The sequence below is a fragment of the Ixodes scapularis genome, unplaced genomic scaffold (genome assembly GCF_016920785.2).
Source record: "Ixodes scapularis isolate PalLabHiFi unplaced genomic scaffold, ASM1692078v2 PGA_scaffold12__126_contigs__length_90152505, whole genome shotgun sequence".
Taxonomy (NCBI): Eukaryota; Metazoa; Arthropoda; class Arachnida; order Ixodida; family Ixodidae; genus Ixodes; species Ixodes scapularis.
The window spans coordinates 17,394,015-17,422,006 of NW_024609838.1; the positions used below are offsets into that span (position 1 = coordinate 17,394,015).

Sequence of the window (27,992 nt, forward strand, 5' to 3'; positions counted from 1 at the left end):
TTGATGGGGTTCTTTGTAACGGGGGGCAATTATCAACCGCATGATGGCCACTCAGCTAGATAATAAACCTCTTGCGATAAGACTCGCCACTCTGGTAGGTTTTAGACCTCTTAGTTTCATTGATTCAGGTGTGCCGGGACAATGAAGTTTCTTGCTAACGGGATTCTGCTGCTGTTGTGCGGTACGTAACTTTGAAATTGCACGATGTTTGTGTCAGTTGTCCTTAAGCGCAAGGAGGTCAATGGGTGAGGGGATTAACACACCGCTGACGCACATTGAGCGAAATATCGTGCTACAGAACCCAGGGATTCCACACAGTAAAAATGGTTACACCCTTAAGAATGTTTAAATTGTGTTCCAGAGACTTACACCCATAGTTTCATCTCTTCAGCACTTTTATTTCGAGTAGTGCACGCATTTTAATCGCAATATAAAGTTCTGCTGCAAGGAGCATGCACCCTTGAAATTTAGCGGCAGCGAGAAGAATGCTGAGGAGGGTATTACTGGGAAGTGATAACACCATTCCCTTTTTAAGGGTGTTTGCTGCAATTGTATCAACTGCTAACGGTTTTTTTTAGCGACTATGTCAAATAATTATTGCCTGTATACCAACGCGCTTTACTTGGGGATACGTTCAGTGAACTTAGTAATATGCTCTACGTAACGACAACAAAGCAACATTGAGTGCCTTTGAATTGTAGAGTATATATAACGCAGTGGAGCAATGAACATGGTCGTGATTCCTGTATCTCAAGTGATTCATTGCACTTGTACTTGATGTTTCTGTGCATGTGAACACTGCATCTAGTGCTAGCTCCTTGTGAACAAGTTCTTGTAAAATAATTATCCTTATAGGAGGCTGCTCAGGTTGCCAGCATCCTATTTTAGTCTGTTCACAAGTGTCCTAAGGGTGTTGTTGTATCACTTTTAGGGTGTTAGCCTTGGGACAAGCTAGTTTACACCTCTAATGGTGTAAATTATTTGAGGGCGTCGGTTCTATCTCCACCCCTCCCCCTTTCGATCTAGGTTAATCATCGTACCGGCGCGTGTTCGTGTATTACTACACGGCGTGCTGCAGGTTATAGACCCCACGTTTGCAGGGGTACCGCTCTGGCTAAATTCATAATCTACAGCGGAGACAGATTTCCATTGAAGCTCACCCACTTCCAGTTGTCTAAAGCACTCACAACACAATTATTTCAATGTTTGTCCTTTGGTGCTTTCGGTTATTTAAGATAGCACATTTATTAGGTACTGAATGTTCAAGATTGAATCCTTTTACCTATATGTTTTTACAAGGTAGGTATGAGGAACGTTTATAATAAGCGAAGGAATAAATGAAGGGCTTATTGCTTGGTTTCTTGGCATCCAAGCTATAAAACACGTCTACGTCTCTTCAATTCATAAAACGTGGTTGAGAATTAATTTTTTAAGTCGCAAGTTTCTTCATGGCATAGCAAGTTATGATTGCCGTATCATTGAATCAGACGCATCGGAACTATTCGGGAGACCCTGCCTCCCATGTTCTGACGCCACTGCAGTGTAGGCTTGTTTTGCAGTCACGTTCATCAACATGTTGCGACTTATTGAGGCGTTTCGATAAGAGCATTGTTCTAATTTTTGGTGTGAATATATCATCTGATAATATAATTTGTATTTTATATAAATTATATAATATAATTTGTATAAACAATACACTAAACGCTTAATTTTTGAATTTTTTTATTTGTTTGGTTTGGGTTTTGTAGCACTCCCTCAGTTTTGACGTTTTTTTTTTTTTTTTCAATGCTTTCTTTTTTTGGAGGGCAAATACATTTATTTCAAATATACTGTGACTTTTATTATTTTAAAATGACTCAAAACTTTCTAGGACCGTAGAAGAAATATTGGCCGACAATTGTGAGAACCTGCATCATAAGTATAGTTTCTGGAATATATTGTCACGGGTGGTGACCAAAGGAACACTAAATAAACAGAAAGAAAGAAACGTTTAATGTGGCGAACTTGTGCCAAAAACTAAAAGGGTACAAAGATAATAACAGAGCGTCGCGGGCGTCGAAGTCGGCGTAGCAGCACAGTCGAACGCTGGGGCGAAACTGACTCGACAAAGTCGCTGGCGGCCTCTTATCTAGAGTGAGCGCTATCTCGAAGTTTCGGCGGAGAAGGTTCGAGCGTAGCGCGCTCGGGGCGAGAATGAACATGCACATTCTGGAAAAACAAGAGCAGGGATAAGCGATAGAAGTTATGTCAGTAGTAAGAACAAACGAGAACCTTCTACAAGTCCGTGACCTTGCGCGCGGCATTATCCCCCCCTTTAAAAGCGCATCGTCCCGATGCAGCACAAAACGAAAAACAAATCCACAACTAAAGGACAGTAGAATTGCGAGCCATAGTTCACAGTTCACCAGTTCACTGTTCACCGTTCACAGTTCACAGTTCACACGTCGACGACGGTGGAAAGGGCTATCGTTCGTAATACGGCTTCAGCCGGACGACGTGCACCACCTCGGGTCGTGGCTGGCGTCTTGCAGATGGACGCGTTCCGTCGGGAAGGACTTCGTAGTTCAGATCGCCGAGCCGTCGGATGATCTTGTAGGGTCCGAAATAGCGTTTCAGAAGCTTCTCGCTGAGACCGCGGCGACGGATGGGCGTCCACACCCACACCCTGTCTCCGGGCTGGAAGTGAACGTCCCTGCGACGAAGGTTGTAGCGGCCCGCGTCGACGCGTTGCTGGTCTTGAATCATGAGTCGGGCGAGCTGGCGGACTTCTTCGGCGCGTTGAGCAACCACCTGGGCGTCGTCGCTCTGATTGTCAGATGGCTCATGGGGCAGCATTGCGTCCAGCATGGTCGTCACCTTCCGACCATGTACCAGCTGGAAAGGGGTGAATCCAGTGGTCTCCTGAACCGCCGTATTGTAGGCGAACGTGACGTAGGGCAGCACCTCGTCCCACGTCTTGTGCTCAACGTCGACGTACATAGAGATCATGTCGGCGATTGTCTTGTTCAGTCTTTCCGTCAGCCCGTTGGTCTGCGGGTGGTACGCAGTTGTACGACGGTGGCTGGTGTGACTCAGTCGGAGGATTTCTTGGGTCAGCTGCGCCATGAACGATGATCCGCGATCTGTAATCAAAACTTCTGGAGCGCCGTGCCGGAGGACGATGGACTCGATGAAAAACTTGGCGACTTCAACAGCCGTGCCTGCTGGAAGGGCTTTCGTCTCGGCGTACCGTGTGAGATAATCGGTGGCGACGATAATCCAGCGGTTTCCCGACGTTGACGGCGGGAAAGGGCCCAGTAAATCCATTCCGATCTGCTGGAACGGCATAGACGGGGGAGAAATCGGGTGCAGAAGTCCTGACGGCTTCGTCGGCGGTTTCTTGCGTCGCTGACACTCATGGCATGATCGAATGTATAGGTGAACGGTCTTCGGTAGCCTCGGCCAGTAGTACTTTTCACGAATCCGGGCGAGCGTCCTGCTGTATCCAAGGTGTCCAGCCGTCGGGTCGTCATGGCATGCTTGAAAGATTTCCTCTCGCAGGCTGGCCGGAACAACCAGCAGCCAGGCAGTGTTGCTCGTTCTGAAGTTCTTCTTGAAGAGCACGCCTCGCCGCAGAACGAAGCTTGGCAGGTCTCGGGCGAAGACTCGCGGAACTGAACTTCCTTGACCTTCGAGGTGGCCCATCACGGCGCGAAGTTCGGGGTCGTCTCGTTGAAGCGCTCCCATGTCAGTATCCGTAAGTGCTCCGAGAAAACGGGCGTCATCGTCGTCGTCGGTGCTGTCGGGTGGAGATTCAATTGGGGCCCTAGACAAACAATCGGCGTCATTATGCTTGCGGCCAGACTTATGCGCAATGGTTACGTCAAATTCTTGCAGTCGAAGGCTCCAGCGAGCGAGGCGTCCTGACGGGTCCTTAAGGTTGGCGAGCCAACAGAGAGCGTGGTGGTCCGTGACAACGCGGAACGGGATCCCGTACAGGTACGGACGGAACTTGGTTAACGCCCAGACGACAGCGAGACATTCCTTGTCGGTTGTTGAGTAATTTTTCTCTGCCTTGGACAGTGCCCGGCTTGCGTAAGCGATCACCCTCTCTGCTCCGTCTTGTCTTTGGACGAGTACCGCGCCTAGTCCGGCGTTGCTGGCGTCCGTGTGAACTTCCGTTTCCGCTGATGGATCGAAGTGTCCGAGAATGGGGGGAGACTGGAGTCTTTCCTTCAGTTCGTTGAACGCCTGTTCTTGCTCCTCCCCCCACTGGAAGTTCACGTCGTCCTTCGTCAGATGTGTGAGCGGTGCAGAAATCTTAGCGAAATCGCGAACGAAACGCCTGTAGTATGCGCACAGCCCAAGAAATCTTCGCACGGCCTTCTTGTCTGATGGCTTCGGAAATTCGGCGACAGCGGATGTCTTTGAAGGGTCAGGACTTACACCTTGAGCACTCACGACATGGCCCAGGAATTTGAGCTCGCCGTAAGCGAACCGACATTTTGACGGCTTCAGTGTCAGTCCGGCATTCTGGATCGCCTGTAGCACGGCTCGCAGGCGTCTCAGGTGCTCGTCGAAGTTGGTGGCGAATACCACGACGTCGTCGAGATAGACGAGACAACTTTGCCACTTCAAGCCGGAAAGAACGGTGTCCATTACGCGCTGGAACGTCGCCGGTGCTGTGCATAGTCCGAACGGCATAACTTTAAATTCGTACAGCCCGTCCGGCGTGACGAAGGCGGTCTTTTCACGATCTTGTTCGTCCACCTCGATCTGCCAGTACCCACTCTTCAGGTCCATCGACGAAAAGTATCGGGCGTGGCGCAGCCGGTCCAGGGTGTCGTCGATGCGTGGCAGCGGGTAGACGTCCTTTTTTGTTACGGCGTTAAGTCGGCGATAGTCCACGCAGAACCGAAGGGTCCCGTCTTTCTTTTTCACCAGGACTACCGGTGAAGCCCACGGACTCCTTGAGGGCTGAACAATGTCGTCATCGAGCATTTCTTGGACCTGCTTCTGGATGACTTCTCTCTCTTTGACAGAGACACGGTACGGCGACCGATGAACAGGAAGCGCGTTGTCTTCAGTGACAATTCGGTGTTTCGCAACGGTCGTTTGGCGCACCTTTGACGACGTGGAGAAGCACTCGTTGAACTCGACGAGTAGGTCACTGAGTTGTCGTCGTTGTGGGGTAGGCAGGGTTGGATCGATGTCAAACTGCGAAGGCGGCGTTGTCTTGGGTGGCCACGAGGAGAGGTCTTCTGATATTCCGGCGATTGCGGCTGAGTCCGGGAGTTCCTCCGCGTGACCCACGGCGGTGCCTCTTGTAAGGTGCTGGGCCTCCTGTCGGAAGTTCGTTACGAGTGCGACAGTGTGTCCGTCTTGGAGCTCCGTGACGCCTCTTGCGATGCCGATCCCTCTTCCTAGAAGCAACTGGAGGCTTCCTTCGAGCAAAACGTCACCGCAGAAAGTCTCATCGACCCCGACGGGTACGAAAACACTTGACCGCGGTGGTAGGTTCACGTGGTTTGCGAGGACTCGTACCGCGGATGACGTCGCTTTGGGGTCCTCCTGCGGTGGAGCAGGTTTTCGTAGCGTCAGCCGGTTTGCTCCGAGGTCGATGACGGCGCCATACTCGCAGAGAAAGTCCATTCCGAGGATAATGTCCCTCGAACAGTCTTGCAGAACGACAAACTTGACAGGGCACGTCTCACCGTGGATCTCGACGCGAGCAGTGCATCTCCCAACCGGCGTGATGAGGTGCCCTCCGGCGGTTCGTATTTGAGGTCCATCCCACGGCGTCGTGACTTTTCGAAGACGGCGGGAGAGCCTCCCACTCAAGACTGAGTAGTCTGCTCCGGTGTCCACGAGTGCTGATGCGTCGTGGCCGTCGATAACAACGTTTAGGTTGTTGGACACCGATGCAGAAGCTTCGTTGCGATGCGTGGCGTCGGGAGAGTGGGAGCGCTCCGTCGTTCTTGGAGGCTCTTTACGTCGGTCGTCTTCGGCAACTCCACCTCCAGGGGTTGCCGCGCCTAGTTTCCCCGGCGAGGAGCGAGGGGTGACAGGCTTTCACGTCGGGGTCGGTGCATCGGCGAAGCCGGACGTCGTGGCGATGGCGACCGGAACTCTCGGCGGGAGGCAGGCTCGGGGGACTGAGGTCGTCGAAGGTACTCGTCGATCTCCCGAGGGCGTTCACCGTAACGGGGGCGTGGGTCATTCGGGTGGAATCCGCGCAGCCCGAGTCGTCGGTATGGGCATTGGCGGTAGGTGTGGTTCGCTTCCCCGCAGTGGAAACACAAAGGACGTCGGTCGGGTGTTCGCCACACGTCGGTCTTCCGAGGTGCGCGGGGCTCCTGGCCGGCATACTGGACCTGGTCGTCGCGGTGGCGGTCGTGCTGCGGCGCAGGAGATCGACGTCGGGGCGGAACGACATAGGCTCGAGGAGGAGGTGGTGGCCTTCGGGCCACTGCGGCGTAGGTCAGGCTGGGCTCCTCGGGTGCTGCTGCGATGACAGGAGTCTCCGCCTGGAAGGCTCGGTGGACCTCCTCTCGTACGACTTCGGCGAGTGAGAGAGAAGACGGGCTATCTGCAGCAGGTAGGATCTTGCGGAGCTCTTCCCGGACGATATCCCGGACGATCTCCCGGAGGTTGTCGACACCGTTGGTATTCGGGTCCAGTAGGGAAGCTGTGACGGTTGGAGCAGTAGGCGCGCCGGCGAGTCTGTGGTAGTGGCTTGCTCGGGCCGTCAGTGCGCGCTCGATGTTGGTGGCTTCACTGACAAAAGCATCGACGGTCGTCGGGGGATTCCGAACCAGGCCTCCGAAAATTTCTGCCTTGACGCCTCGCATGAGGATTCGAAGTTTCTTTTCCTCTGTGGCCTCCGGGTCGGCTCGGGCGCTTAAACGCTGGACATCCTCCACGAAGGCGGTGATGCTCTCGTTGGGCCCTTGAGTCCTGGTACGCAGTAAGTCTTCGGCTCTCTCTCGGCGATGCTGGTTGACGAATGTCGCCTTCAGCTGGCTCTTGAAAATGTCCCAGGATGTCAACGAAGACTCGTGATTTTCGTACCAGCTTCTGGCAGTCCCCTCGAGCGAGAAATACACGTTTTGCAGCCGTTGCTCGTTGGTCCAGCTATTGTGGCGGGCGACGCGTTCGAATTGGTCGATCCAATCTTCGACGTCTTCGTATTGCTCGCCGTGGAATGGAGCAGCCGTCCGCGGTACGACGGGCAGGTAAACGACGGCTGGAGCTGCCGGGGTCTCCGACTGGTTGGCCATCGTCGTCCTCCTTGTTTGCCTGGTCCTGGGTGGCAAGGGTCCTAACTCCGGGGGTAGGCCAAGGTTCCGGCGACTTAATCGGATCTCGGTCTGGTCCTCGTTGGGTTCTTGGGGGCTTGTGTTCGGACTTGCACTCCGAGAACTCGGAGGGGAGCGCTGCACGGGCATGCGGGTACCCCGCACCTCCACCAAAAATGTCACGGGTGGTGACCAAAGGAACACTAAATAAACAGAAAGAAAGAAACGTTTAATGTGGCGAACTTGTGCCAAAAACTAAAAGGGTACAAAGATAATAACAGAGCGTCGCGGGCGTCGAAGTCGGCGTAGCAGCACAGTCGAACGCTGGGGCGAAACTGACTCGACAAAGTCGCTGGCGGCCTCTTATCTAGAGTGAGCGCTATCTCGAAGTTTCGGCGGAGAAGGTTCGAGCGTAGCGCGCTCGGGGCGAGAATGAACATGCACATTCTGGAAAAACAAGAGCAGGGATAAGCGATAGAAGTTATGTCAGTAGTAAGAACAAACGAGAACCTTCTACAAGTCCGTGACCTTGCGCGCGGCAATATTATATAGAACGCTACACTGGCCAGGAGTCACAGAAAGAATAGAAACACTTAGGGACAAGGACAGACAGAACAGTTCTTTCAGAAAGAACTGTGCTGTCTGTCTTTGTCCCTAAGTGTTTTTATTCTTTCTTTGACTCCTGTATTTTCACCAACACGCTCTTTCATCTTTGGCTACACTGGCCAAACGTGCGCACACGCTGCGCGCACGTCAGTACCGCCGTTTTAAGAACGACGTATAATCAGTATAAGTGCACAGGCTCATAGCCGTCTGCGGTGGAGAGAAAGCGTTGTTCAACCCTACGTGCTCTTGGTTAGAGAAAAACTAATGCGTATTTACTATAGTTACTGCCAGAATGAGAACGACAAAATGCCCCGTTCGGGTGCCCGGCCTCAAGCACAAGCACGGGCTGATGGCGGAACCAACTGAAAGACTCCTACGTTCAGCTGGAAACCTTCAAAATCATGTCATACCAATCGGCTCAGCTCCAGGCAGTCACGAACTGAAAGACCTCCCTGCCGTTAACGTACTGTCACTGACTCTTGGTTATTATAACTCGGCAGAATAAGAATGACAAGCAGAAGCCTCAGTTCTCTCGCCTCTAGCGCAAGGTTCCAACTGCGATAACACTTCGGCGCTCCATGAGGGTCTTCAAGTACGGATGCACAGCCAAAGTATTGCAAAAGGCAACGAGCACGCCTGCTGGTGGCCGGGATTTCGAAAGATATGCCTTGCCGTTCTCATACCGTCAGCAGCAGCCAACGTTACTAAAACACTCAGTTGGGAAACTCCCATAGAGACAGCCCTAAAAATATGGCCCCAATCTGTCTCCGAGCACCGAGCTAATGACGAACACAACGCCACCATTTCTCCCGCAGCGGCCACTCGAGAAACTGCACGTGACTTCTATTTTTGGCTTTGACAAGGGTGAACCCCCGTCTCCCCGCCGGACGCGCCGCGTTGAACTACCGAAGTTAAAATGCACCTAGGTCGGGACGCGCTACATGAAAGGCCCGCTCAGGCATGGTTTTATAAAAACAATATTAATTGTTCCGCAAAACCTTGCGAACTAAAGATGATAAAAACATCACGCGCCCATCATTTGGTACTAAACTCCAATAAATTTAATACAAAAAGAGTCTTTTCCGTTTGTTTTTACGCAAAAAACAGGCTTTCAAAAAGCGTGAGGTGACCATAGTACAGACAAATAAAAAAGAGTGGCGCTGTTGTCGCATTTAGCTCGGTCTCGGTGGACGCCAGCGGCCCAGGTTTCGACGGCGAGTTTCCCAACTGAATATTTTAGTAACGTTGGCAGCAGCCAACGTTACTAAAACACTCAGTTGGGAAACTCCCATAGAGACAGCTTTGATAAAGTGGCCCCAAACTGTCTCCGAGCACCGAGCTAATGACGAACACAACGCCACCATTTCTCCCGCAGCGGCCACTCCAAAAACTGCACGTGACTTCTATTTTGGCTTTAAGAACAGATACAGCGGTAGAGGTTACAGGGAAGAAAAATTTATTTGACACCACTGCGAGTTTATACAATGTTACAAGGTATACAATGTTATATGCTCTTCACAAAACAATGTTTACGCGACGCAATAATCACTCCGGCCGTCGCAGCCGGCGAGGCGGAACCGGAGTGCCCGCGGTTACAGCATGTCCAAGGACAGGCAAGCCAAATGTACCTGGCCGTTGATCACCGTCAAGAACCGGCACGACCAACGCCGCAGGAACTCACACTCCCCAAGGAGGAACAGCTCACACTCCAAAAACGTGACCAGCTCCCGTCGCAGTCTCCATAAAAGTGGCCACATCGCCCGTTGGCACCGCTGCAGCACCTTCGAGGAGCAACGGTTGCGCCACAGGACCCATTCGGCCAGCGCTATCACAAGGAAAGCAAAATTCCCTCGGGGCCAACGACCCTGATTGACATAAGGGCGCACACCAGCGTCAGGAAAGGCATGCGCCACAAGGCGCCAGAAAATCTGCGCCACCACGCATTCCGCCGTTACGTGGACGTTTGTCTCCACTGCGCTGCAGTTGGGACACTTTACATCACTGACCAAACCCCAACGGAAAAGGCGGTCCTTGGTTGGTAAGACTCCCCAACCTTTCTTCCACTGGAAGTCACACACTTCTCCTGGCAGGCTACCGTGGGGGAGGGGTGGTCCTATGTACGACGGACCAAGCCCCGGCACTGGCGCCGGAAACTGCGACGAGTAGAGGATCTCAACAAGACGAGACGCCGGAGCCTCAACAATGTCTTCTTTTGACACATGGGCGCGCAGCTGCCGGAAAGTCTCAATAGCAGCTCTGTAGAAAGGCGGAACCGTTTCCACGCGGGCGCCAATGAAGGGCGGTTGCGAGGGTTCCAGGTCACTGTACAATGTCCCGAGAAAATACACCGCCAGTGGACGGGACGGGTTGTCCGTGTCATCGAGAGTAGTCAAGAGGGTCTTGAGAGCTAAATTGGACGCTGTCAGTTTGACACAAGGAAAGCTCCAGCCACCGCGCTCTCGAGGGAGGCTGAGCGCGGGGCGAGCCACCAGAGCCGTCTTGCCTGCCCAAAAGAAGGACACGAGAGAAGAGCGCGCCTGGCGTATAAACGGAGAGGGCGGTGAAGCTACGCGCGCGACATACCAAAGTCGCCCGCAAATCACTGACTGTGCCAAGTAACGCCGTACAGCCATTGGGAAGGCATATCCCCGGGCCTCTTCTACGCACGAGTTTATGTCACGCGCAAGCGTCGACCACGTCTCGCGTGCCACGCCGTCTCTATCAAAGGTCACCCCCAAGATTTTGACAGTTGCGTCAACAGGGAGCGGCAAGGGATCGGGCGGGGGATTGCCAATGCAGAGAATCTTCGACTTGGTGGAGTTGAGCTCTGCGCCGGACAAAGCCGCATAGGTCGCAAAAACCTGAAGCGCACACAGAACACTGTCGCCATCCCGGGCGAAGAGCGTCACATCGTCAGCGTACGCAGTCGCCTTGACCTGACCCGTTCCTGGGAGCTGTAGACCCCGAACGTTCGAGGCTCTCTCAAGTCCAAGAAGGAAAGGTTCCAAACTGAGCACAAACAGGAGCGGGGAGAGAGGGCAACCCTGACGAACGCCCCGCGTGACCGGGAAGCGTGCGGCCGGGATTCCATCGACAAACAAGTCGCTTTGCATACCGTTATAGAGACACTCGAACAGAGCAATGCTTTTCGGAGGTAATCCAAAGGCGGCCAGGACCCTGAACAGATATTTGTGTTCTACGCGATCGAAGGCCTTGGCCTGATCAAGGGATACTAGCAGACCGCCTGCCCGTCGGGATCGCGTGTACTCCACGAGGTCCCGCGTAAGGGCGACCAGTGAATGGATGGTGCGACCTGGAACCGAGCATGTCTGCCGCAGATTAATCAGTTCTGGGAGTACGGTCCGCATCCGCAACGACAGAACAGTGGTCAGAAGTTTGTAGTCCGCGTTCAACAACGTAATTGGGCGCCAAGCACCCGGGTCGCCAGGGCTTCCCCCTTCCTTGGGGAGAAGAACTATTCGACCAAGCCGGAAGGATGCAGGAAGGCACTGTTCCTCAAAGAAAACCCGTAAAACGCCGCAAAAAAAATCGCAAAGAACAGGCCAAAAGGTCTTATAAAACTCTGTTGGGAGTCCGTCCGGCCCGGGCGCCGAGCCTGATTTCATTCGCGAAAGGGCGTGTTGAAGCTCCGCCGGGCTAGGGCATTGCTCTAAGGTCGAACCAAAATCGTCGGGAACTGTTGGAAGCCCACAAAGAAATGGGTGGTCGAGTAGTTCAGGGCGACCAGCTTCATCTTCTGCCTGCGCGAGAGCCCTAAAGTGGGAGGCAAAGGTTGGAAGGTGGACTGCGTCTGTGGGGATGCTTGTCGAGGGAACAGGGGCAGGGTTCCACAAGGGCGCGCTAGAACCGGGCCGCTGAGCCCGCCGGGAGTATCGAAGGACTTCGGGATGAGTCGCTGGACAACGGTTTACCCAAGAAACCGTAGAGGCCGTTGTATCAGTGCGGAGTAGGCACTGGTAGCGTTGCTGAAGTTGTGCCAAGTACGTTTGCATAAGAGAAGTGGAAGCACCACCCCTGCGGACAATGCGTATGCGGAGAATCGTATCCTGAAGGAGCGCACGACGGTCCGCTCGAAGGTGCCGCCCCTGCATGGAGCATAAATCCCGCCACCTGCCCTTGAGGTGGTCCCACGTGGCGGGGGTCGGGCGCATTCCAACAAGAGACTGTTTTATTAGGGTGGACAGCGTTGTCTTGGCGGATTCATTACGCAAAACTCGAACGTCCAGACGCCAAGGACGCATGCCGCTCGCCTTGGGTAGAGAGAGAGCGACGATAACGGGGCTGTGATCCGACACGCGAACCGGAGTCGGGGAAAAACAACCGCAGTGCATGACGTCAGCGCCGTGGTCAACCGACGCGGCACGTAAACGCGATCCAAGCGGCAGCTGGTCCTGCCGTCGCTCCATGTGGGTTGAAAACTGGCGCCATGAAGGAAAGACCACGCATCCTCAAGTGCAAAATGACGCACCAGTCTCTGCAGTTCACGTGCATTCCAAACTGATCGTCCCATTCCCGGGCCCCGGATGTCTGTCATCGAGTCAAAAACGCAATTAAAATCTCCCACAATAAAGCAAGGACAAGCATCGAGTAGATGGACGTCGAGGTTGTTAAAGAAGGAATGAGAAAAAGCGTGGTTCGCGGGGGCGTAAACGTTAATAAGCCTGTACTTTATGCCCTGAAAAACAAAATCAAAACGGATCACCCGACCTTCCGTGTCAAACAAATAGGAGCCATGACGCAGCAGTTCATGGTTCAAGACCACAATGCCTACGCCGCACGAACTCTGCGATGCAAAAGAAAAAAAAGACGTCACAGAAAAAGCAGCCTCAAATTCTGCAACCTCACGCCGGCTTGAAAAATTTGTTTCCTGAAGGCAGAGGATATCGGCAGCTGCTTGTTTGGCAAAGTGTAATATCTCCGTCTGCTTCGCCCGGTTGCAAAAGCCACGAACGTTAAAGGAAATAATTCGCAAACTGGCCAGGAAAAAAAGCAGAAAAAAAAAAAATAAAAGGAAACAGTACCTTGTAACATCTACTCACTAAACGTCCTCAGCCGAGCTGAACGAGGTGTCACGTGAACTTGGTCGCGGCTTCTTGGGGCGACGACCAGCCTTGTCTCGTCCTCGAGGGGAACGAGAGCCGCTGCTTGAGATGGCGCGCTTGGCGTCTAAGGCCTGTCCCCGGCGTGCGTCTGTCGGGTCCGAGTTGCCTGCGAGGTCCGAGGGCTCCGAGCTGTTGGTCGAGTCCTTGTTGCCTGCCGTCACTGGCGCCACGGAAGTACTTGGGGCTCCCAGAGAAGAAAGGGAAAGGTCCTCCGCCACAGGCGACTCGTCCTCCATGATGACGAGGCGCTCGTCGTCGCTAGAGACCTCGGGGTCCTCCGTCACCTCGCTCCACGGGGTGTGGGTGTCCACAGCAGACAGGCTGGGTGCCGGTGTGACGAGTTGCGTCTCGGGGGCCATCGCACCCGTCGCGTCCGTCAGCGGAGCCGGAGGCGGTCGTCCCCCTGACAGCGCGGACTGGGAGTTCTTCGGGTCGACGTTGGCTTGGGGCTTGGTTAGGTCTGTGGACGCTCCTGTCTGGGCGGCTGGGCGAGGGGGAGACACCTCATGTGCTGGGGACAGCGGAGGAAAATCAGACGAGGCTGTCCCAGCGACCATAGACGAGTAGCTCCGCCGAGCCACGCAGTCCACAGTTGCGTGGGAGCCGCCGCATCGCCGACAATCAGACGTGCAACCTTCCGTAGCGTGTCCGAAAACAGCGCACCGGTCGCAGTGCTCTGTCGTGCAGTTGGCGCGAATGTGTCCTTCCAGTCGGCACCGCCGGCATACCCGCTTGATGCCCGGGTAGTCGAAGGTCGCCCGGTGGCCTCCGATACGAAGGAAGTTAGGGACCGGGTCCGACTCCTTCATCTCGATTCTCACATATCTTGTCCCAGTCTTTACGGTTGGTGTGCTGCGGTACGTTGCATGCGTGATTTCCAGGACCTTCCCGTGAGCGGACAGGGCTTGAACCAGCAGGTCGTTGCGGACATAGGTGGGCAGGAACATGCAAGTGACGTTCGTCACCTGAGGTCCGGCTGGAACGATGGGGACTTGGGTAGAGGCGATGGTGATGACGCCGGCTTCGGTGAGCTTGGCGGCGGCGAGACGGCTGTTGATAACGATTTCAAAACTTTGCGCACCAAGGTGCTGCGCTGAGTAGACTTCAGGAAGTCCGACAACGCCGGCGACAGCATGAATGAGGTCGTCCGGCGAGGTGCCCAAGGGCACGACAACGCCGAAGGCGCGAGCCTTCGGCGGGGGGGAGTGCGGCGCTGACGCAGCAGCCATGACGATGCGTCTCTCTCAACGCAAAGACACGTACGACGGACCAGCCACCCCCGTCTCCCCGGGGGACGCGCCGCGTTGAGCTACGGAAGTTAAAATGCACCTAGGGCGGGACGTGCTACCTGAAAGGCCCGTTGAGGCATGGTTGTATAAAAACAATATTAATTGTGCCGCAAAACCCTGCAAACTAAAGATTTTAAAAACATAACGCGCCCCTCTTTTGGTACTAAACTCCAATAAATTTCATACAAAAAGAGTCTTTTTCGTTTGTTTTTACGCAAAAACAGGCTTTCAAAAAGCTCAAGGTGACCACAGTACAGACAAATGATAAAGAGTGGCGCTGTTGTCGCATTTAGCTCGGTCTCGGTGGACGCCAGCGGCCCAGGTTTCGACGGCGAGTTTCCCAACTGAATGTTTTAGTAACGTTGGCAGCAGCGAAGATTGGTTTGACGAGGACTGGCATTCTACGCCGAACTTTCGTAACTCTGAGCCGGCCTGCGGTCGCAGTCATGACCCGTTCTCGAGCTCGAACGCCCGAGTGCGTTGCCAGACTGTGACGCTGCGCTCGTGCCCAATCATTCGGTGGCATGGCCTGCACCACGTTACCCTTTCTCGACACCAGCAACACTGATTATGCTTTGTTTTTCCCTTTAACACTCTAAAAAATGTCTGTGCGTCTACTTTCACGCACACCAATCGGAGAGCCAATCACCGCAACTTACAGAGGCAGCTCAGCGAATGACGATGGGGAAACATAATTTTAGACCAAAGAACGCAGTCGGACTTGTGACATTACGCAATGCAAAGCGTCATGCTTGCATTGCTTAATGTCACAACTCAGAGTGCGTTTCTTGGTCTAAACATATGTTTCGGCATTGTCATTGGCTGAGCTGCCTTTGTAAGTTGCGGTGATTGGCTCTCCGAGTGTTGTGCGGGAAAGCAAACTCACCGGCTTTTGTGGCGTCAGAATGGCAAACTCTGATCGGCTCTGATTGAAAGATAGTCGGTAGACCTCAAGCCAGCTTGCTTTGAGGTCTAATCACTCTCCTTCAGTCAGGGCCAATCAGAGCTCAGCGTTCTGACGTCACCACAACCCCTACAAAAGAAGCAGACGAACTTGCGCTCCGCATAGCACCCAATTGAGGTACCTCCTGTTCACTCTATGGGGCTATACGAGGGTTCAGAATTTATGGTGAACAGCAGCTTCGTTCAATTTACCTTCACTTCCTGCACCGGTGCAAACGAGTGTAGGACAGTCTACTTCCGGTGTGTGTATTGAGATAGGACCGGAAGTACACCACTTTTCTGCAACGGTGCAGGAAGTGCAGGTAAATCGAACGAAGCTACTGTTTAGCCGAAGTAATCGTCTCTTGGCCTCTTTAAGCATGTTGCTTGGTCGGTTCCAGCAATGCGCCTTGACGCCCGCAGCGTGAACCTTCCAAAGCTGACCGATTCCAGCATAGCGTGTCGGTCCAAGTTCCTGCCCGAAGTCGTGGACAGTGATCCGACGTACATTTTGAGCCCCAACTACGACGGGATCTCCCAGTATCCACCCAACACATTCTGCGCCTGGAAGTTGCAGGTCCCACCTGGGAAGGTAAGGTATCTTTGGCGTTTTTATTTACATGGTTCGGGCGAATAGGTGGGTGCTACAGACGGCAAATAGCAGACGCCAACCGCTCCTGTTTACCAACGCTGCCGGAGCAACTCTCCAATCAGATAACGGCGCTTGGACGTCACTATAACCCTTTGGATGAAAAGGCAGACTTGCTCGCCATACCCTGAACATGTCAACCAGAAGGCTTCCTGACCCCACTGTTCATGAAACCAATCTCTATTTAATTTGAGGCCCCTCGCTACGTACGTGCAGTATACCTTTTTTAAAACCCGATCAAGCAACATTAGCGGTCACTATTTCTTGTGGACGAACCATGCGATTGAATCTATAGTCCTCGCCTAATGCTGACAGAGCACTCGTATCCGATACATGCTGATGGCGCACGCCCGAGCAAAGGCGGGATCGGATGAACGGCGTATCCTAATACCGTAACTTTTTTGGCGTCCCACAGTGTGCGACCAGCCTAAAACGATGCGGCTCGTACGAGAACGCATCCTTGCGTTTGGGCATTTTCCCACACGAAGAACCGGTCACTGCGACCTAGGGAGGAACCTGACTGAATAACGATGCTAAAAATATGTCGGGACCCGATAATGACACCTTCGATGTGACACGCGCGCATGACATATTAGACATTCCGATATCATACTCAGTGTTACATCGCGGACTTTATTATTTTTAGGCCTAGACATATTTTCAGCCTAGCCATTCGCCGAACTCCCACCGTACATTGCAGTGATTGGCTCTCTGAGTGCTCTGCCGGAAAGAGAAAGCAAGGACTATTTTTGGGAGCGCATATGTTTCATCTCACTCAACAACAAACACGTTCACGGGCTGCAAGCTACGGGCTGCAAGGTCCAATTAGGAGCCAGTTAGAAACCACGCGGTGTGTTGCCTTGTATGTGTACAGCAGCGGTGCACCGATACTAAAACCGGCGCAATGTATCACGTGCCTTTCGACTGACTCGTGACTGACCCTGGAAGCGCGCAGCTTTGGCTATTGTCCACCATAGGGTGGGACGAAGTACACACGGATTACACGTGCCGTCTTCGCGCAGTGCTGGTGGTCATTCGTTTTTGTTCTTGCCGATGAGAACAAAGTACTTGTTGTGAAATGTATGCGGCGGAAGGAAAGCGCCGCTGACGTGACTTCAATGGAAGCCATCCATGGCTTCCAATGACATCCCATCAACGAAAGTTTGTAGCGACTTTTCCGCTGATTGCGTACGTTCCCAACATGCATTTCGGACCATCGAATTTGGTCTTCTCGGCAAGAACAAGTCGGAGTGACCACGGACCACCGGCACGATGCGATGACGTAACGAGCAAGCCATGCATAACCACAACGTAGCTTGACCTTCGTAATACATCGCAGGCAATCCATCTGGCGTTTGAAGAGTTCTCACTGCGCGACTCGTTCAACTGTAGCCTGGACTACCTGGCCGTCTACGCCGGCGAAGACCTGCCGCGGCTCGCGGGCGACGAGCCTCCTCCCTTGGTCAAGTGGTGCGGACCGTGGTCTCCCGGAGAGTACGTTGTGTCCGCCAACGCGGCGGCGAACCTCGTCTTTGCGTCCAGCGGCGGTCCGGACACGTCGCTGGGGTTCGTCGCTCGCTACTTCGTCGCAGATGCACCCGTCGAAGGTAAATAACACCATCTTGAAAACATATGGTGGTCACGCCACGCGATGACTGTGGCGTCAGCCGCAGTAAGTGTGGCTCCGGTTGACAGTGACTGACAGCTGAAGAAGTGCGGGACGTGGCGAGCTACGGGCATCACGTGATCGCCCCGCAGCCAGTGAGGTTGCGGCATTAGCCCGATAAGAACACCGAACAACCAATCACAAAGCAAGAAGCTTGAACATAATAACCCACGCTCTGCGTTTCTTGGGAGGGTTTGTATTTACGTGAAACGTTCTTTGGCTAGGTGTTTGGCATTTCGTGAAGCCTGGATAAAAGCGTGGCCGCGAGGCTCAACACTGATTGGTTGGGTGCTCGACGCTGATTGGTTAACGGGGAGGTCATGTGACTAGTAGGCTAGGCGAGGAGGAGCTCGACCACCTGTGCGCACTGAGGAAGAGGAGCTCGCGAATATGGAAAAGCCGCCTCGGTGGCTCCGAGGCGAGAGCGCCGGCCTACGGATCCCCAGGTGGCGTGTTCGAATCCCGACCGAGGTGCCCGCAATATGACGGAGGCTTATTGCGGAGAAGGCGCCGTGCAACCGAGCTTTCGGTTGCACGTCAGAAGATCCCCAGGTGGTCGAAATTAATCCTCAGTCCTCCGCTGGGGCGTGCCAGATGCCCGTCGTAGGTTTGGCACGTAAAACCCCCAAATTTGACTTTGATTTGGCGAATATGGAAGAACGCCAGGCTTATCAGTCCGGTTGGCACTAGTATCGCTTTATACTTCGGTTCACGCAAAGTCTAAACGCAGCCGACGCTACGAACCGATTGGACCAATCCGGCAGCGTTTCTGCACTGTGCGTGTTCTATAATCGCTGAGCCAATCATAAACATAACATGCCTTGTTACTTGCGCTTTTGATGCTGCTTGATTGGTCCCATTGCCTCGTGGCGTCGGCTGCCTCCGGGCCTAAGTTGAAACGAGGTATAAGAAAAACTATCAAGTGTACTCATGGTACGCGTTAGACTATCCGATGAATAACGCCGTGAACTCGGTGTATCGCTAGATGTTTGTAATGCAAGAACGTTTCCCGTATGCAACACATTTGCTTAGAAAACATTTTATAGTTTATTTATTTGCCTTTCTGTTTCGCTTTTCAAGACGAATGCAAGGACGACGAACTTCGGTGCAGGAATGGTCAGTGCGTCGACGCCACCGCCAAATGCGATCACCAAGATGATTGCGGGGACGGCACGGACGAAGAAAATTGTGGTGAGATCTTTCAAGACTGCGTACCGTGCATGCATCACTCACGATAAATTACTCCCACACGCAGAAATATAACTTACACTCTCTGAGAAATAGGGTCCTATATACGTTTGCAATAAACACGACTCCGACCAACCTTTCTTAGATAGCAAGGCCCTAGTACTGAATATTGAGAATTAACTAAAAAAAAAAAAAAAAGAGAAGGTGGAGCCCAGATTGGATGCAATGCCGCGACACTGGTCTGCTGGGACTCGTGTGCAACTAGTGAGGGCACAGGTTCCAGCCGAACGCCGACTCGACTCTGGTGTGTGGCCCACGTTGGCCTTCTTAGAACAACGCCGAAAATTCAGCTCTATACGACTCTGGACTGTGTCGCTCCGACTTCCAAATAAATTAAAGTGTCTGGTGAAGAATTTCGTTTAAAAACTATTTGACAAGGGTTGTGAATCACTCTGACCGCCGCGATCCTGGTGGTTGATAGTAGAAGTGACGGCACGAGACAACCGGCCATCGTTGGAGGAGCTAAGATGTCGAAACCCCGGCTAACGTTTCCTGAAAAAGAGTGTCAGCATACACTGTCTGTGGTGCGTTTGTTCCTCGTTCGACGGCCTTGTCACATGGGTCATTCAAAAAATCGTCTGCCGACATGTTGACTGCATGCGAATGTATAGACCAACTCATCTCACTGACGTCACGTTACTGCGGTGGCGCTGCTGTCGGTACTACGCATGCGCAAACGCTTCACTTCACGCGAATTCGGTTTCTGCGCACGCGCAGTGCCCACACCTGCTGTGGGTAAAGCGGGCTTGTTTGGAAACACCGTGTTGGTGTATAAAGACGTATGGAGCAACCGTTTTTCATTGCCCTCTTTGCCTATTGTATGCACTAACACGTAGCCCTCACGTAACGGCGCGCTGCGGTGGAACTGCTATGGGCTGTGCCATCGTATACTGCAGGCCGAGCCCGGCGTCCTTCGACAGACAGACATAGAGACTAGGCCCCAACGTTCACACAGAACTCGTGTCTAATCTGTGTGTAAAAGCTTGATGTCGATATGATGACGTCAAAATACTCGTGCACGGGCTTCGATTAATCTTGGGGGCTGTTGATAAAGTGCGTTGGTGCTTCGCAGTGCGACGCCAGAAGGGGTAGAGGAGACTAAAGCCGGAAAGAGACCAAACAACGAAACGACGCAACCTATACACTCGTGTCTCACCTAGAGTCACTAAACGAGCTACGCTTAGAGTATTGGCAGTCTGTTCCCCGAACATTGTTGTGGGCGCCGCCATCTTGGTGCTTAGTGGAGAGCAGACGCGACTGCCGATCGTCACGATTCAACAGTGCGACTTTCTCAGCATTAGATTCGGTGTTAGAAAGCTCGTGTAATCTTGCTTTGCTTTTGTCGCGAACTGTTTAAACATTTGTGGAGGACGGAAAAACGTTTCTTGTGATTTCAGATAAAGCTTCAGATAACTGGCAGCCATGAATTTAAGCACCAAGATGGGTAAGTGTCGTTACCCTGAAGCGTAGCCTATTTAGTATCTCTGGTTTAACCATATATTTCAGAGTGCAGATAGACGCAGTCAAAAAGTGAAAGGTCACAGCGAACTCACTGTGCTTGACTATTTTAGCCGATGATGGCACACACACTCAATACGAGGACGAAAGCCGTGACGTTTGCTGCGCTCTGACCTAAAGTCGCACGAAGTATAATAACCCTGTGCACTAAAATTTTGACTCCATCAGAATAGAGTCACATCCAACGTTACTATAACCACTCAGATGAAAAAATGCCATAGAGCCTGCTCTGAAAAAGAGGCACCGATCCGTATTCGAGAACCGAGCTAATGGCGATCGCCACGCCGCCATTTCTCCCGCAGCGGCCACTCGAGGAACTGCACGTGACTTTTATTTTGGCTTTAATCGGTTATTTTAGCGCCGAAACATATGCGGTGGAAGAGGGGTGCCATCCCCGTCTCCCAAGCGGAAGCGCCGCGAATTACTACCGAAGTTAGGATGCGCTTAGGTCGGGACGCGCTACTTGAAATCACCACTGATACATGGTTGGATGAAAACAATATTATTTGTGCCGCAAAACCTTGCAAACTAGAGATTTTAGAAAACGTCACCCGCCCTTCATTTTGTACTAAACTCCAATAAACGTTACTACAAAAAGAGTTTTTTTTTTTCGTTGGTTTTTACGAAATACATGCCTTCTAAAAGCTCAAGGTGCACTACAGTACAGACAAATGATAAAGAGTGGCGCTGTTGTCGTATTTAGCTCGGTCTCGGTGGACGCCAGCGGCCCAGGTTTCGACGGCGAGTTTTCCAACTGAGTGTTCTAGTAACGCTGGCCAGATCAGACTACGAGGCTTAATGGTTTTCTGGTGATTTTGTTTTCGTTCCCAGGATACCCACTTCTTGAGAACGTCACCTGTGGTGAGCCGACCGTCAAGCCGTTCTCTCTCAACGACGGTGACGAAGGCGACACGTACATCGTTGGCGGCAGGAAGGCGAAGCCAGATAGTTGGCCCTGGCAGGTTTCCCTGAGGCTGTTTGATGACCCTATCTACGGGCACAAGTGCGGTGGGGCCATCTTGAATGAACAGTGGCTCGTCTCCGCCGCCCATTGCTTCAGAAAGTGAGCGTTTTTTTTTACCTTGTGCTACGCCGTTTTTGCGAGTTGGCTTCTTTTTAAGCTTAGCCGCAATAGCCCTCGGTAGACTTGAAAAAAAAAAGTTGCAGGAGGATTGCGACTTTGTAAAACTTAGGAGAGAAGTCACGTGACGTCATGACGTCAGATGGCACTATGACGTCACGGTGCGACCGGTGCGACCTGACTGACACCGCGTGCCCGCGCGACATTTCCTAGGTGTGGCACAGACCCAGTGCAGCTCAAAATGCGCTGCACATTTCTTCTCCCAACTTTCTCAGTAGGATTAAGATATACATATTTTTAGTTTTTTCTCTGCATCTTGTTTAGAGTAAAAGAAAGTGCCATTTTCCCTCTCAACAAGCCACGTTCTCTAAGTTTCTCGTTTCATTCAGTCGTATTTCTTGTCAGCTGGGGCGAGCCCTCCGATTGGATCGTCTTGGCCGGAAAGTACTTCTTGATCGAGGAAGAAACGACTCAACAAGAGCGCTATGTGGACTCCATCTTCGTTCATCCGGGCTACCAGATGGAAGTTGTGAGTTTTCGTTTTGTCTCCTGAGAGAGAAATAATTGTTTATTTACAGTCACGAAGAGTTCAACCTGCTCAAAAAATGATTTGCTACTTCGCAATCTTTTTCTGTGCACACACACTTCTGCACGCACACTGTCTCAAACGGGACAATGTGTGTGTGCTTGTCCGTTTTTTTATGTGTTCCCAGTTTCGGTGTTTACATTGTATAGTTAATTCATCAGCTCTCCTGCGCTTTTCCGCTTTCATCATTAACTTACCTCAAATTAAAAAAAAGAAAAAAGAAAACAAATAAGAGGGGCAGCGTAGCAGTTGACGTGCTCTGAAGACGGCGTGTGCTGCCAGTCTCTAGGTGATTGACGTGAAGTTTGAAATAAAACTGTTGAGCACATGTTTAACAAAGTTTGAACGAAGTTTGAAATTAAAACAAAAAAGAAATTACGCTTTCTCTTTGTTATTTTTGTCATCGTAACGTAAAAGAACATACGTTTTTATCCTTGTACTAAGGAATATATATTTCTTAATCGCAAGATAATTTTTGAAAGAATGTATTAGGAAATATAATACTTTTTTCAGTAATATTTCATTACCTTTGGAATGTTCTAATTAATAACTGTGCTGAATTACGTTTTTTAATTAAGTAATTGAAATTGTAACGAGCTACATTTTTCACTAATAAGAACAAGACTGGATAAAGTATCACCAACAGACGGCCCCGATGTCACACCGCAGCAGAGACACTGCTGTCGGCCGCGCGCATGCGCGGAAGCCTCAGTTCACGCGAGTCCGGTTCCCGTGCATGCGCGCACCTCGTGTGGGCTTGTTTGGAAACAGCGCGTTGGCCTATACACCGACGGATTGTTGATAAACAAGCGTGTAGTTACGTGAAAACTGTGGCCACCGTAGATATCTAGAGAGCTATCTGATTCACGAGAAGTGCAAGCAAGGTCGAACTCTACGAGCGCGAGCGTACTGCTTCGAACTACTCTTGTAATGCGCAAGTGCGCGCATGCTCGGCAGTTTCGTTCAAAGCACGGAGCTCGCTCTTGCAACTCCTGCTAAGCTTACACTTAAAGTGACGCAAGGGCATGCCAAATGCCCTCACTTTACGCGTGAGGCGTCAGAATAGTGGGCTATTGCCATAAGTGACAACAGAGATACAAGTTCACGCATGGGCCTAACCATGCGTCATGTTGTCTTTTTTTTTTTTTTTTTTCTATGCATATTATTATCTTGTTTCCTTTTATACAGAACGGTATCTTGCCTCTTCCCGCAGCGACCTACCTTGATTGAAAACAGAAAAGACCACGACATTGCACTGCTGAAGCTGAATGCTCCGCTCAAGCTGAATGCTCAGGTGCAGCCGATCTGTTTTAACAAGATGCCCGAACTGCCCACCAACACAACCTGCTACGTCACAGGCTGGGGCGCCACGAAAGGCAAGTAGCAGTCGTAATGTCCGACGTTGTACGCGTGCACTAACGTGCCATAGAGCAAGGGTGCGTAAAATTGGAGATCGTGACCATCTGGAGTAGAGTGACCAAATACTTCACTAGAGAATGCATTCCACTGCATTCATTTGTTTTAAACAGCGTGCTTACACCGCCAAATCTTCCTCGAGTAGTGTGTGCAGTACGTGTCCGAAAGGACGAATATGCATCGGCCTGTCCATGTTGTCGCGCAGTCGCTCGGGGTAGACAGAGAGAGAGAGAGAGGGCTGCCGCCGGCGCACCGGGTTGCAAGGGCTCGCCGAGACAGCAGAGACGGCTGTCTTGAGTCTTGACTGGCGCTCGAGTGCCCAGAACGATAAGTGAGGGCAGTCACCCCCTTCAATTCAAAGAGGAAAACGCCAAGGCTACGGCGCATCCAGCCATTCAAACTCCGCAAAACGTCTCCGTGTCAATGCCATGGGGATTTTCGCGGAGTGAGATGAACTCCCCTAGTGGAGCATTTGGTCGAACTATGAGCCCACAATAGACTATGTATACATCAGAATTTCCTCGTTTTCTTTCAGTGTGTAAGAACATTCTGAATGTTTGCTTAACCAAAGCAAGTACAGACAGACGTTTGATCCAAGAGTCATCTTGGTGCACTGGAGGACAAATCGAATCTGACATAGTGCTTGAACATCCGTGTTGCAGACAAAGAGACGAGCGCGGTACTGAAGCAGGCTGCGGTTCTAGTACTTCGACAGGAAGATTGTGCTCGCTACTACAACGGCACCTTCATCATCAACGACCTGATGTACTGCGCGGGTTACTCAGAGGGACAACACGATTCCTGCCACGTGAGTTCTCGGACGCTTTTAAAATGGTGTGCTTGTCATCGTCCTATTTAGCCCACGAAACTAAGGGATCATTTAAGACTCCAGTAGTCTTTGTCCTTGCATTTTATATATGCTTCAAATATGCTGATTGCTATCAAGAACGCTCCAGTCAGAGAGCCAAGTCTTCATTCCGGCAGAACCCCCTTCGGGCCAATCTACGCAGTCTACTCATGAAGCACAGCGAATGAGGAGATCACATCAAAGATGTCGACCCACAAAATTCAGTCTAGACTGTGACAGCGAGCATGACGCGATCACGTAAATGTCATGCTCAATGTCAAATCACAAACTTTCTTTTTCGAATAAAATATTTCTTTCACCTCGTCGTTCAAAGACTTCCTTCCAAAACGCGTACCGATTGACTTTTCAAGTGATCTCTTGAAAAGTGGACGCACTGTCATTGTTTAGGTGCCAATGCGTCTATTTTAAGTGTTTGTCATGTTGTCTATGAAGCATTTCAACAATCTCCATCTGCAAGGTGCCATCTTTGTTTATTGGGACCTGGAAGCATTCTGAGCATGCGCAATAGCTCTTTTCAGGAAAATATCAGACATCCCACATGCGTTCATAACCCAACTACTAATTTTTTTTTTTTACTGGTCCATAATGGTTGCAAAGGCGAATATAATAACTTATAAGCAGTGCTCTTGATTGTGCAATGCGTTAGCGGCGACCATATGATGCTATTTTGCACGCGAGTTTAGCATTTAAACAACGTCGAACACCGCAGCTTCCACCCCGCTTTTCCTGCAGCACCAACAAGGTCGCAACTGCGAGATCGCCAGTAAAATTGCACCATCTGAATCAGGCAACCCTATCGCCAAGCACAGCCTTTAATGTTGAGTAGAGAGACCCGACAAGCTGTTCTTTCCGGTGCTTGTGCGTGTGTGTATATTTTTTTGAACTTAAACTGAACAAGTGAAAAACCATTGGTTTTCAGGGCGACAGTGGAGGACCTCTGGTGGTGAAGCAGTCCGGTCGTTGGCTGCTCGCCGGTGTTGTCTCTGGAGGTCTTAAGTGCGGCGCACCTCAGCACCCGGGAATCTACACCAAGCTTTCGCCACACTACGACTGGATTCATGACGTAATATTGGCAAATCATTCGATCTAGCTCTCCTAAAGCTGGGCGCCGAGAAACTGAGGGAGGAGACGAGGAGTTGAGAGCGCGAGTGGGGACGTCAGAACGCCGATCTTTAGTTTGAACGATTAGTGGGTAAGCCTAAAGCTATGTGCCTTTGTCTCCACTGCACTCGTTGAACGCGTTCGAATGCGAGCCTAACGCAGGACGCCGGCATTTCGCGTTCTAACGCGCTGGACGAGTGCAGTGTCATAGCCTCCTATATACTGACAAAGCCTGGCAGATTGCCACGAGAAGCGGCCGCCGAAATGGAAAAGGTGGAGCGGCGGACAACGGATGAAAGGAGAGCCACGTGACTGGCGCCCCGCTGCGGCGAGACGCCGAAACACATTTCTCCCGAGCGAACAAATGTGTTTCGGCTTCTCGCCGCTGTAAAAGCTGTGCGCTGACGTCCAGGTTCCCCGAGAAATGGCTCTCTGATGATCTGTGCTACCAGATCCTCGCGCTCCAAATCTGTGACTAAGCGTCGTCGAACAAGGGCAGCTACTTTTCGTACCAACCAGATCTCGGCGTTGTAATGACCCTCTCATATCCTCCTCTCCCTCACTTTCTCGACGCATTATTTGCAGAAAAAATTTAGAAAATGCCAAACTCTGGCTGTTCTGACAGTTGAGGACGCACGGCTACTGCACGAGCGCTCGCAGCCGAGGTGCCGAGGCGCGATTCAACAAAATCAACGCTTCTAGCATTAAACCTGTTATCTGTTGTCGCTAGAACGATCGTGGGGCTTTATTTCGCCTTTGATCACAGAGCCACAAACCTAAATAAAATGAGCCAACGTCAACGCGTTTTTCCTTCCCCAGACATCGGAAGACAGAAATCCCCTTCTTTACTATTTTTGTGTTGGCGCGTGTGTGTATATCTGTCTGTCTGTCTGTCTGTCTGTCTGTCTGCCTGTCTGTCTGCCTGTCTGTCTGTCTGTCTGTCTGTCTGTCTGTCTGCCTGTTTGTTTGTCTGTGTGTGTGCGTGCGTGAGTGCGTGTGTGTCGGTGTGTGTGTGTGTGTGAAAAAAGGAAGGGAGGGGGGAGAGAGTGGAGGCACGTATGTACGTCTATCTTTGCGATAGGTAAATGAACGTAACCTTTTCGAACGTGCTGCTTGTAGCCCCAAGGATAGACATTCTTAATATTCTTTTATCGGTAACTGAGCTTCTTCAGCCTTCCGGACCGTGAGTCAACCGAACAGACAAAAACAATATTTTATTTTTGATTAAAAACAAATACTTTTTTTTTACTTTATCGGAAACATTTTTATTAAACAATAAACAGTAGAGAAGCATAAAAATTCGATGCCGTCGTTTAAGCCGGAGGAGACCTGGTTATGATTCGTTCTCTTGAAAACCCTGTGAACGTAAAGCGTAGAAACATATTGCTCGTGTTATAACTCAGCGCTGGCGAATAAATAAAACCAGTTATATCATGGAATTCGCTAAAAAAACCTATACTCATCAGAAAGAGCAGAAAGACCACTATTTCAATAACACAAATAAAAAGTTTTCTGTGTTTGTGTTGTATTTTGCTGACAAGTTTTGATTATGCACCTAACTTGAAAGGCAAGAGCAAGCTTCTTTGATTACTGTCCGTATGCCCTGATTTTGCTTTGCTTCATATCTGCTTGTGGTAACTTTATCATATTGCATGGATAACTTGGCCATATAATCGTTCTTAATATTGCTCTTGAACATTGTTTACTTAGCATCATCTCTAGATGCCTTGGAGGTAAAATAAACAAAATGAAAGATTTACTAACTGAAGACTTCCAAAATACTCATAATTGAACACAAGCTTTTTTAATAGCGTAAGAGAGCGCGCGTCAAAATCTATTGTATGGCAGATATTCGCGCGTTTAAAGTAGAGAAGGCTACAACTCGAATGAAAGCATTGTACACACTACGTTTCCCTTTTTACGGGCTTGTGTCATGTATAGTTACAGAAACAACCTTAGAATAATTATATTGAAGAAAAGTGTTCCCGTTGCGCGAATATCGACCAGAGTTTAACAGATAATATTGTGTCAGCTCTAGGGTTTTCCTTCTTGTATCTTCAAGAAATTAACATGAATTTTTCTTTTGCTTGAAAGTCGACTGCAGAGATTTGAAGCAAGTTAGAATATTTGTTGTTCTGTATATGCTTACCTCGATGAAACAGCGTTTTCTTGCTTCACGGATCTAAAATAAATGACGATAATGCTGTTATTAGACGCCGCAGTTCAATGATAATAGAGTTTCAAAGTTAAACAGGTCGAGGTTACATTCGTTTAGATAATGCTATTTTTAGATGCCATAGTTCAATGACCATGGAGTTTCAAAGTTAAACAAGTTGAAGTTACATTTGTTTAGAGGCGCTGAAAATAATCTTGAAGATTTTACTCTAATCACAACAGAAAAAAAACAAATTGTATGCTTTGACATTTCCCTATATTATTCATGATGTTACCGTGCCAGCTGCTTAGGTCTTTAATCGGTAATATGAGCCATTTCATAGTCATAAATTCAGCACAATGGTTGCCGATTTTATTATGTCTGGTGTTTGTCCGCTTACATTAAAAAAAACACGAAACAATATTTATGGTTAATGATAAAAATAAACTCTTCACACGATTCTAAAG

At 50.8% G+C, this 27,992-nt stretch overlaps 2 protein-coding genes across 2 annotated transcripts in view; one reads left to right on the plus strand and one right to left on the minus strand.

Annotated features, from left to right (window-relative positions):
* The first annotated feature begins 96 nt into the window (after window positions 1-96).
* Window positions 97-27,974, plus strand: LOC8038921 (transmembrane protease serine 9). The gene is made up of 9 exons (XM_029983628.4): window positions 97-181; window positions 15,639-15,829; window positions 17,226-17,493; window positions 18,633-18,743; window positions 21,150-21,381; window positions 21,805-21,928; window positions 23,199-23,361; window positions 24,064-24,209; window positions 25,189-27,974. Exons 1-9 carry the CDS (start codon window positions 142-144, stop codon window positions 25,357-25,359), a joined length of 1,446 nt encoding a protein of 481 aa, XP_029839488.3. The 5' UTR covers window positions 97-141; the 3' UTR covers window positions 25,360-27,974.
* LOC8038920 overlaps window positions 26,583-27,992 on the minus strand; it is a 45,339-nt gene continuing 43,929 nt past the window's right edge. The window contains exons 22-23 of the mRNA XM_040501937.2: window positions 27,520-27,552; window positions 26,583-26,727 (exon numbers count right to left, since the gene is read on the minus strand). Of these exons, the coding sequence (XP_040357871.2) occupies window positions 26,704-26,727; window positions 27,520-27,552 (57 nt within the window). The 3' untranslated portion in view covers window positions 26,583-26,703. The remainder of the gene's footprint in view (window positions 26,728-27,519; window positions 27,553-27,992) is intronic.